This window comes from Glandiceps talaboti, chromosome 23 (assembly GCF_964340395.1).
Source record: "Glandiceps talaboti chromosome 23, keGlaTala1.1, whole genome shotgun sequence".
Classification (NCBI taxonomy): domain Eukaryota; kingdom Metazoa; phylum Hemichordata; class Enteropneusta; family Spengelidae; genus Glandiceps; species Glandiceps talaboti.
This window is the reverse complement of record NC_135571.1, coordinates 1,416,169-1,428,010: the sequence shown is the minus strand read 5'-3', so window position 1 is coordinate 1,428,010 and position 11,842 is coordinate 1,416,169. Positions and strand designations below refer to the sequence as shown.

The 11,842-nt window shown below is 37.2% G+C and overlaps 1 protein-coding gene across 1 annotated transcript in view; it reads left to right on the top strand.

The window, feature by feature from the left end:
- The window catches only part of LOC144452907 (uncharacterized), a 14,641-nt gene extending 4,234 nt beyond the window's left edge, over positions 1-10,407 (top strand). The window contains exon 2 of the mRNA XM_078144118.1: positions 7,888-10,407. Coding sequence (XP_078000244.1) covers positions 7,915-9,216 — 1,302 coding nt within the window. The 5' untranslated portion in view covers positions 7,888-7,914 and the 3' untranslated portion in view covers positions 9,217-10,407. The remainder of the gene's footprint in view (positions 1-7,887) is intronic.
- The last annotated feature ends 1,435 nt before the right edge of the window (positions 10,408-11,842 follow it).

The following is an 11,842-nucleotide window of genomic DNA, read 5'->3' as shown; positions in this document are numbered from 1 at the left end:
GATTTTTGTAGTATATGCTTGGAATATCATGATGATCCCAAAAATTCGCTGTTGCACGGTCAAGGTGTTTACAGATAAAATGTCACGTGATTACAACTATTCTCAAGCAACTGTTATATTCCATTCAGAAATCATGACACCGTGCACGTGACCGCTGTCGACATTGTTGAGTTCAAGGAATAAACTTAAACTAAGTCTTATTCACAGATACGTGTTGCACAGTTTCCAAGTCACGGATAAGTATGTTATGTAAACCGTTTCTCGGCTAACAGTTACACAATTTCTTGGATATCTGTTATCTTAACTAGTTTCTTGAATAACTTAATATCCTTTCTCCGATAACTGTTACACCCTTTTATCGGATATTATACCGTTTCTCGGATATCCGTTACTTTAAAATGTTTAATCTCGAATAACTCTTACATATTGTTTCTCGTATAACTGATACACCGTTTCTCGCATACTTGGTACACCGTTTCTCATATAACTTTTAGACTGTTTCTCGCATAGCTGTAAAAACGTTTCTCGCATGACAGTTAATAGTTTCTCGCATAACTGTTACACCTTTTCTCATATGACTGTTACATTGTTTCGGGATAACTGCTATATCTTTTCTCGGATACAACCATGACATTGTTTTTCAATCAATCAGTTTATTTAAGACCAATAAGACTATAGGCCCAAAGAGCAAACAATAATACAAACGTTTCACTTCATAGAGGAAGATTCATCTCTATATTTCATTGCAAAATAAATATGCGTGAAACTCCGAGTTACAACCAAGAAAGAGTTCCAGTACTACCAAAACTATATATATATATATATATATATATATATATATATATATATATATATATATATATATATATATATATATATATATATATATATATATAATACAAAAATCTACCTACCCCACCTATTCTAAAATTGAGGGTAATCGGAAACACACAATTGAGACTTGAAGGGTTGCTTAAATGTGACATATGTTGTAGGATCAGAGCGTTGAAGGTTGGAGTTGAAATTAGTACTGGAGTTCACAACTGTACCAAACTTTGAACACACAATCTAGCCTCCTATACGTTTCTCTATTTTTAGTCATGATTTACAACCACTAATTACAGTTTATTATCACGATTAGTACAGTAGACAATCGGTTAACGTAATGAATGAATGAATGAATGAATGAATGAATGAATGAATCGATCGTTCACGTTGTCTGTGGGCTAAGTTACTTGTAAATCAAACTTCTTAAAAAGTGGTCACATGGATAAAAAAAATAGGTATTTACTATGGATTTTTAATTCCAAACCAATTCTAGTATGTTCTTATACATGGAACAACAATATGAAACAATATATACTAGATCCTGGTTTGTGACTCAATAAATTACAAAACATTAGAAAATGGCAATAATATATTGTACGTACAATAACAAACATTTTACACGTACAGTTTGTAGGTTTTTTTTTTATAATTCATTGACTTACAAACACGGATTAATATTATTTCACACTGTCTTTTCAATAAACATATAGTTAGAGCTGTTTTAAGAATTAAAACTCCAAAATAAATACCTATTGTCATCTATATTACCACTTCAAAATCTCTCACAATGTCATAACTTGTTAACGTTCCTGGAATGATAGACGAATTTTCGGGGTCCACCGTTTTATTTTTAAGGCAATCAATAATAATTTCTTTGGAGTCAACAGTCGTTGGCGAGCATTGGATCAATTTGACCTTCTGTAATAAAAATGTTGTATGGCGACTCAATATTTTTTTCTCCTTGATTTGACTTGAGAATTGGTTTGAATTTAACAACAAACACAGATTTATTTTCGAGGCACACATTGCGTTAACGTAATGGAAAATGTGAGTTGATTTCCCCTTCACTGTCCATGGTTAAATTGACATCTCCCGGAGTTCCACGCTATTTATTTTCAATACAGAATGCATCAGTTATTTCTAAAACCCTAATAAATTAGAATCAGCATTACGGGCAGGTATCCATGCAGTGAAATATTGTAGACGGTTATCGAGGGCATTGTGCTCAATTTACCGCTACACTAGTTCCATTTGAAAAGCTTGCATGCTTTACAATGTAATGAGAACGTCGCCAAAACATAGCGTGACGATAAACCAGTGACAATAATGAGAGTCCAGAATGTTTGTGTTCCAAAGTAATAATTTTGGGCCCAAACTCTTTCATTTTTATGAGCTAAATTGTTCACGCTCTAATGTGTAACTAACTGAACTGTATCGATGGAGAGAGAGAGAGAGAGAGAGAGAGAGAGAGAGAGAGAGAGAGAGAGAGAGGGAGAGAGAGAGAGAGAGAGAGAGAGGGAGAGAGAGAGAGAGAGAGAGAGAGAGGGGGGGAGGGGGGTGTCGAATAGTATACATTTGAAGTCACACGTTATTTCAAAATAGCGTAGAGTTAGGGAGTTCGATACAAGCTGACGATTGTACTTGAGTTTTGCAGATGTTGAAAGTATTCCTTGGATTCTAATTCCACTGATTTCCCGAATGTAAGATTACCTAAAGGTGGTGTAATAGGACTAACTGATTTGCATAATGTGCAAGCTAGGGTGCAAAGGATTGTGGGATTATTTGTAGTTCGCTGAAACGTTAAACATGGGATGACTGCAAAGGAAACCCTCCTATCAAAGTACAGGTAACAAATATGAGATTATTTGTGATTGTCAACAATGACAGATTATTTTAACAATAATAGCTATTTTAGTTATGGAGTAATATTTAAATTTCCATATAAATTCATATTTCAAAATGGTGGTTTGATAATTTTATCATTTCTTAGGGTTTATTCGCGCTAATAAACGTGAAACGACTGAAAATGGTAACATTAATAGTAAAGACAACTAAGCTGACGTATTCCTCAGTTAACAATATAATTATGAATTACTAACCCATTTCTCATATATGTCTTACATGTAATGACAGAAAATACTCATAAAGAAAAATTCTTAGGCAGAGTCCGTTTTCCCCTTCAATATTTCTTAGTTGAAAATCATGCTACTCGTTTTTACTCTGCACTTTAAAAGAAAAAATACCGCCAATGGCGTTGTAGCACAACTGTACAGTTTCTAAAAATGTTTATCCATATGGTAGTCCATGCTAACAATAAGTGTTCATTTGTTGAATGGCTACCCAGTTGCCTATCCAACCATGTTGCTATCTTTACGATACATGCTATCATTTGGCTGTTGCTATGGGCGTGGTCATGTTGTTAGATATATTTGCATACATTTTTGTATGTTTTCAGTCACTTGTGTATGAATTCCTGATATTATCTTTTCAATATACGTGATTATTTGGCTGTTGCTATGGGCATGGTGTTGTTGCTAGGCATATTTACATATATCTTTTGAATGTTTATTAAATTGTCTATTAATCCTGGTTGTTATCTTTGCAATATATGTGATCATTTGGCTGTTGCTATGGGCGTGGTCTTGTTGCTAGGCAAATTTACATACATATTTTGAATGTTTATTCAATTGTCTATTAATCCCTGTTGTTATCTTTGTGAAATACACGACCATTTCGCTGTTGCTATGGGCGTGGTCATGGTTGCTAGGGTATTTACATACATTTTTTGAATGTTTACTCATTTGCCTACCAGATGATGTTGTCATTTGACCAAAATATACTGCCATTTGGTCGTTGCTAAGGGCGTGGTCATGGTTGCTAGGGCCAATTTTGTCAAAATGTTTTGATGAAAATCTGCAGAATAACACTTTCAGAAACATCTCACCAAGTGTCAGACTCAGTGACCAAATAGTTTTTGAGATATAAGTTTTTGACCAAAAATGAACATTTTTACACCTAATTTGCATATCACTCATGGACTCACTGTATGCTTAATATCTCTTCATCCAAACATCCCTGGATACATTCTCATTAAATTTCAGCCCCATCTGCTCAGTACTTTTGGAATTATAGATTTTTAACCAAAAAGACACATTTTTAGCCCTAATTTGCATATCACTGATGGAATCATCATGTCATGAACAAATCTTACTTTACACCCCCTTCAGAATGTTCCCACCAAATTTCGCACCAATCTGCCTAGTAGTTTCTGAGTTTAAGTTTTTTGACCAAAAATCACATTTTTTGACCCAAATCACAGACCTGTGATGCGATCATTTTGATTTGAACAATTTCCCAACTAGACACCCAAGGTAATGGACCCACCAAATATCATGGCAATCGGTTCAGCAGTTTTTGACTTTAAGTTGTTTACACACACACACACACAGACAGACAGACGCCGGGCGATCCCTATAGCACTACTGAACAAGTTCAGTTGTGCTAAAAACACAAAAACGATAACAAAATGTTGACAAAAATAACTAAGACAGCAGAAAATGGTGACGTAATCACTATTGTGCATGTTTGAGTGTTGACTTGACTACAAGTACTGTGTTTATTCCCGTATGCAGTGATAGACTTCGCTACCCCCAGCTAAAGTTTCTTTTTTGTTATTTGCGCTCTTAAACTCGGATAACATAGTCAGCCCTACTTCATTGAACAAGGTATGTGATTCAAAAGATTAGGGACTTCTTCACCTGTATATATACACTGGGATTAGTGCCAAAATAATATACAGTTTGGGAGTTAACTTTCATAGTTTTGGGAGCACTCTACGTCTTGACAAACAAGCACACTTTGTTTGGTTTTTTGAAAAGGTTTATTGTGGTTAAGGTCTGTTATTGTTGGAGATCTTAGGAGTACGTAGTAAAAGGAAAACCAATTATAGAGTTCAAGAAACGAGTACAGCCTGACAACAAACTGTTGTTCATTTTGCCCAGCCCTTTAGTTTGGGCGTTTCAAATTCTTATAATTGAAAGAAAGTTTTCTCCCTTCCCCTACATTAAAAGTATTTCAAATGTTATCTGTATTGCCTTTTTTGCTGACACCTTCGGCCTAGCCTATTCTGGTTTTAGCTCTCTTTTTAGGATACTAATTTGTGAACATTGCGTTCTACGTTTAAAACACTTGCGGTTACTACGCAGTACATCTTGGTATACAAGTTAACTTTGTTCGATATATCAGACCACCATGACCTCATTATACAGTGACTGAGAGAGAGAGAGAGAGAGAGAGAGAGAGAGAGAGAGAGAGAGAGAGAGAGAGAGAGAGAGAGAGAGAGAGAGAGAGAGAGAGAGAGAGAGAGAGAGAGAGAGAGAGAGAGAGAGAGAGAGAGAGAGAGAGAGAGAGAGAGAGAGAGAGAGAGCCCTTGTCATGTCTGACGGCTTTAACCCATGATTTTGAGATATATGAACTGCTAGGGGGTCATATTTCAGACACAGAAAATTGAGGGAGGACCACTTTTTAGAAAACGGGATCATAGGAGGTCACATAAAAATTCGCAACAAACCGAGCTTGATTTCCCCTTCCCCTACTGTAATTACTGATGGCTCCCTTAAAACTGTGAAGTAAAGGCAGCCATGCGTTTCAAAGTTTGAAACCTTTTATCAATAATGATGACCTTTACCTTAGTGTAGTGTATCGAAGTTCTATTCGTGTTTAAATGTCAAATCCGTACAGTTTTGACATAGCTATGTACATTATTTGCAGATTTTATGTTTTCTCATTCATGCGAGCCATAGTATTTTTTTTCGTTTTGAAGGAATGTCCAACTGTTGCCCGGCATAATAAGGTTGTTTGGTTTCACTGCAGTGTTTTTTATCCCGCTAACTGACAGTTTCAGCTCTTGAGGTAGTATTTGCGAAAGGCGGAAAGCGTGACATGTGTAATTGCCATGGCAAGTGATCAAACCGGGCCATGGATCCGTTCTACTGTAAAACTACACATATTGTGTTTGTCTGGAAATTATGCCTCTCTACCCGTTACGTGACCTGATAAATATTGGTATTTTGTTTGAACTGAATACTGTACATTGAAGTTATCCCATTGACTTTCCGATACACGCTATACACACGAAAGACGTTTTGGTGTCGGACGTTCAATTGAATACACGGCATTTTATGAAACAAAATACATCAACGTCAAACAAAGTTTCTTAGAAGTCCGTAAACAAATCTAGGGCAGACAGACTATTTATAGTTAGTATCCATCACAAAGTTTACCTGCCTACTCGACGCTTTTTGGAGTAACTTTTAGAGTTGTCCTGGCTATCTTAAAACGTGCCTTTCATTCCATACGGCTATCTGACTGTCTGTATCAAGCACAGACACACCTAAGTACTTTTTAGTGACATTATTCAGTTCTCATTCATTATGTCACCAAGGTAATGAGGAGATTTTACTGATCAAGTACTAGCTCTGTTCAAAAGTTAACGGCTTCATTTTGAAGAATTGATCGGTTTTCGTTCGCCGCTAAAAGCAAATTTCCGTTTAGCCACTCATGCTTAAAATAACACAAGCTGAGTTCGGAAGGTTTATACTTGGGTTGATAAAACCTGTAGTGAATAATTCCAATATTATCGATGCATGTCTCCGATTGGCAGTACTAACATCACCTTCTGTCGTTGTTAGTTAAGTTCATCGATAAAAATAGGGGGCGATAACATATTTCTCGGTAAAATAAATTACGTCACTGAATTATTCACGGTTGTACCCACATACGACTATAAAAAGCTTATAAAATTATTAGATTGTGGCAATTTTCCTGAACTCCGTTTTCATTAATTAATCACAATACACTCTCCAAGCAACGGTATTTAGACGCCTTACTAAATTGCTTCAAATTTTGTGACGGTTCACGTATTCCATACAGTATATATATTAATCGTTAACTGTCAAAACTGAATGATAAATTATTTGATGTGCGTAAAATATAATAAGTGTTAAAATCAACATGAAATTTCCAGTTCTAATAAAACTGACAATAACCTCCTGGCATGAAGTCCATTCAACCGAAACAGAACGACACATTGAATTCAAATTGACACCTCAATTAATAAAAAAAAAAACAGATCTAATGAAAATGTTACTTATCACAAAATGTTCACAATATTCTGAAACTAAAAATGGCAGACAATGTACATGTAGTTTTGGCTTCTAATTTCACCATATTCATGAACTTCGAATTTCGTCTTCTGTAAATAAATAGTAGAACAGAAAAGGATGGGTATTGGTATTGAGTTACTTACAAATTTAAGTTTCAAAACGGAGATGTCGTTCAATTCATACAAGCGTTTCTCGGGGACCCACACTACGACAACCTATCTAGTAAGTAAGCAGGCCCCTGACCTCGAATGACCAATTAGCGAGAAGCCCTAATACACATGAAATATTATCTGAATTCTAATGAAACATGATGACCTGGAATTTGACGAAGAAATACAGCGAATTTCACAACACCATGCAGGTTTTCTGTTTGATACAACTACACAGAAACCAATCAGAAACTGGACATGCTACATTTTAAGATAACAAGATTGAATGAGTACAGTTTCTTGCTACATTTTGTCTCAGGGAAAAAGAACTACACATGTCACCATACAGACATCAAATGAACACCGCAAAGGACATTTTACGCGCCCTACATCGAGTGTTTGATACTAAAATGGCGCCCGAATGTCTGCGTGGAGTTGCAATACATTGAAATGGTTTATTTCATTTAGACTAAGTGTAGAAAATGCGTTCTTGCTATTGAAGTGTGGCATATTATGCAGTTTTTTATTTATTAATTGAGGTGTTTACCGCCCACTTTCACCCCCCCCCCCCATTCAGTTTGTATCCAGTCCCTTAAGGATAATTAAGTTAGAAAGTGTGATTTAGAAACTTGCAATATCCACATACGAGTGTGTGCTATTACTTTTTTGATAAATATCTCCCACAGTTTTAATTTAAAATTTCAATATTTACTAATCTAAAAATTTTCTTTCACATTTTCTTACAGACGAAACGAGAAGAATCAGACGGCAGTATGAGTAACGGCGGCTACATGCCGAGTTATTACAACTCGATACGGTTCCAGAAAGCTAAACGAATAAATGAACTTGAGGCATACAAACTGGAAGAAAAAATGCGAGTAATCGACAAGAACCGTAAAACTATTTTAGACGTGTTTCAAAATGACATTCGACTGCTGCAAGAGGATATTATCAATCTCCACATTAGCAGTGGAATCAGTGAGGAAGGGCGCCCTCCTTCGAGAGATGACAAAGTTCTTCGTAGTGGACAAATCGTTTGTTACGTGCTTCCCGATAAAAGTAGTTCCAAACGAAAGATGAGTAACAGACCAGCGTCTTCCATAGGTGTGAGAGGAAAAAATGATCAACTTGGCGGTTCTAAACAGCGCCCTCAGACTTGCCCACCTGGAAATCGCGGCAGTTTCCAAAGAGAAGAGAAAGGGAGTGACGTGAATGGCCGTGGACCATTGCGACTACAATTACGAACAACTGATAATGGAATCGATTTGCGAAATGTTGACGAAAGTAGACGGACACTCCGTCCGCTGACGGCTCCAAGCAATCGTAGAAGGGGCAATAAAAGAGCAGTTGATAGACCGTACACTGCTGGACACGAAATGTCAGTCACAACAAGTGAGATGGATATGTCGTCAAATAATCCTGAATTTGAAAATGAAACCAGCGGCAGTAAATATTCTGATTCGGAATCAAGAGAGGAAGATGCAACCGACAATGTTGAGTCCGAGACAACTCGTGAATATCACGTTGTCTTTGCATCTGAAGCAAAAGTAGATATTATTTCTGATGACCTCTCAACCGATGACGCCACGGTCACTTCTGAACGCTATGATCATTTACACGGCCGTCCGCCACAAACTCGACCACGAAGTAAATCAATGTTCCTTAAAATCGACGACCTTGACGATGATGACGACGACGAAGCGCTTCCTACGGCCCACCATGCACCGCGCGTATTTGTACCACCTCCGTCCTATTGGAAGTCTGATGCCTCGAGAAAATCAGCGTTGAAAAAATACCGCGACCCGAGAACATTACTTTTGAGACAGGGTAGTCGAAACAATTTGTTTTCACAGGTTGGTGAAGAGGACCTGACGAAAGCGTTAGCGAGGCATATGTCAAGGCAAAGCCAAAAAGATCCAACGACACCAACACATGCAAGTCGTCAAAAGGCAATAGGTGGTTACAGCAATCGCAAAACCCCCAAACGAACCAATTTCGTGCAAGTTGGCAAACGGGAAAATCCGGGGTCAGTCAGCCATAATGAAAGAAGAAGAAAGAAATTGTCGCTTGTGTGACTAACCGTGTGCGATGCGTTTTAGTTAAATTTATTGCCGATGTATCGTCAAAATGTTTGCTTGACCAGTAGTTCTAGTGTGAAGTTTTACAAAACACAATTGTCGTGCTGCAAGATCGTACTTGCTTTCCAAGTACATGTCGTCTGCCGACCTACCCACTGTACATATAATAATGACTTTTTCACACACTTTTAGTTCATTTACAATTCATTCAATACAAAAACCTACTCTCATATGTTGTTTCAGATTTCTCAAGTACAAAAAAACACATAGTAAAGTTGTTTTACTGAGAAAAAAATACAAATACATTTTTCTCATCCATATGGCCACTTAAAGAGCGCCACCACCGACCATATTTATCTATTCTCTTGCTGTAGATCAAGAGCCGTAGTTCAGATTACAATTTTTTGTAGGGAGGGTCTATATTTATTTTTATTCGGGGAGGGGAGTATTACATCTCTTTCAGATTTCTGATTTGCAAATCATTTTCGAGACATTTTTCTCAAACTATAGTACACTAATGAAGTCACCATGGCTGAGGTGATGAAAACGGGAGGTGCAGGTAATTTCGGGTGCTGAGAACACACCGTAACATTTTCTATTGCCATAAGTGAAGTCTGACATCGTGACTTGCAATTGCTTATAAACATTGAGACCCGTTGATTGACTTTGTACTGCAGTCTTAATCTTCACGTGACTATCACGTGATCTAGAAGTGCATGCTGCTACAACAACAAAAATAAATGTGCAAAAATACACTACCAATCATTTGCATGATATACAAATGTAGGTTACACATAGTTTTCACTTCAAGATATACGACAACCCTAGTTTTTCGGGGTTTTTTATGTTTAGTTAATTAAGGACACGTGGAAATCATAGCTAAAAGAATGAAAGTAACGTCCCATCTTAATTTACATCATTCACACTATTTCTCTTTTGGCTTTTAGGGTAAAAAAAACGAACTTTTCTAGGTTATCTTTTACTAGGAAATTCAAATGACCAGTGTGAAAGGAATAGACACAACTGTGATTTTCAAGATAAACTCAATTGATAAGACCCTGTGTATAACAATTACACTCTTTGGAAAGTTCAATTCAAACAATCAACACCAAATGTGGTATCTGATAACAGGAGGTTGTAAAATAGATGTCTTGTGTTCAATCTCAGTCTAAGGTTCAATCCATTGTATTGCAACATTGTCTTTTTTTAAAATAAAGTAATGTTTCTAGTAACTTATATAAAGGTCAACTTCACTCAACTCTCTCTCTCTCTTTTCTCTCTCTCTCTCTCTCTCTCTCTCTCTCTCTCTCTCTCTTTTCTCTCTCTCTCTCTCTTTCTCTCTCTCTCTCTTTTCTCTCTCTCTCTCTCTCTCTCTCTCTCTCTTTCTCTTTTTTTACTCTCTCTCTCTCTCTCTCTCTCTCTCTCTCTCTCTCTCTCCCCTCTCTCTCTCTCTCTTTCTCTCTCTCTCTCTCTCTCTCTCTCTCTCTCTCTCTCTCTCTCTCTCTCTTTCTCTCTCTCTCTCTCTTTTCTCTCTCTCTCTCTCTCTCTTTCTCTCTTTTTTTACTCTCTCTCTCTCTCTCTTTCTCTCTCTCTCTCTCTCTCTCTCTCTCTCTCTCTCCCCCCTCTCTCTCTCTCTCTTTCTCTCTCTCTCTCTCTCTCTCTCTCTCTCTCTCTCTCTCTCTCTCTCTCTCTCTCTCTCTCTCTCTCTCTCTCTCTCTCTCTCTCTCTCTCTCTCTCTCTCTCTCTCTCTCTCTCTCTCTCTCTCTCTCTCTCTCTCATATAATACAGTAATCCAGGATACACGGCTGAATATAATTCCAACAGAATAAAATGAGCCAACACATTGATTAATAAATTACATATATATGAAACATGAAGAAAGCATAGATCAAGCCACAGACGAGTAAGTAGTCTGTGATCAAGCTGACCACCGTGACTATAAATCTGCTCAATAAGAAAAACTAAATGTGCGGTATAACCTGTCTAGTGAATAATCATCCTATAGCACCGCGAGTAACCACTTTCATTTTTTATTCACGTCTCGGTGGATAAATTCTACATATGTACAAGAGGTTGCTACAAAGTCTGCCGTTAAGAGAGACATCCTTTTAAACACATAATCTCGAATTAAGCCCCGCGGCACCGGAACATTATGCGTCACTGCGCACATTCCACATACAACAGACCCGTCTTCTATTGTATCTCAAATGCATTGACTCTATCACGAATAACTAAGTTTTTTTATGCCACTGCTCTAAAAGATAATCAACCGAACTAAAAAAAGACTACTACGATGGTTAATTTGACTTACTGATAAGAATAAACCATGAGATTATTCAAGATTAGCTCAATTTTACACTGAGTCATCACCGTCCATATTTTCCATTTGTTTGAAGATTCACAATATCAAAGAATTTCTCAAAAGTTCCGAAACGTATCTTAATTTTACTTCCTCATAGAATGAAATAACACTGGTACCATCAGTTGATTATTAGTCAAACATGCCTTTTAGCAACGCATTACAGTAGCAGTGAACTGGATAATATGTCTCAGAGCTCCGTGCACCACTATGAAGAGCACTAACTCATCCAAATCTTCAAAGACGGCTCCAGACGGCGAAGGT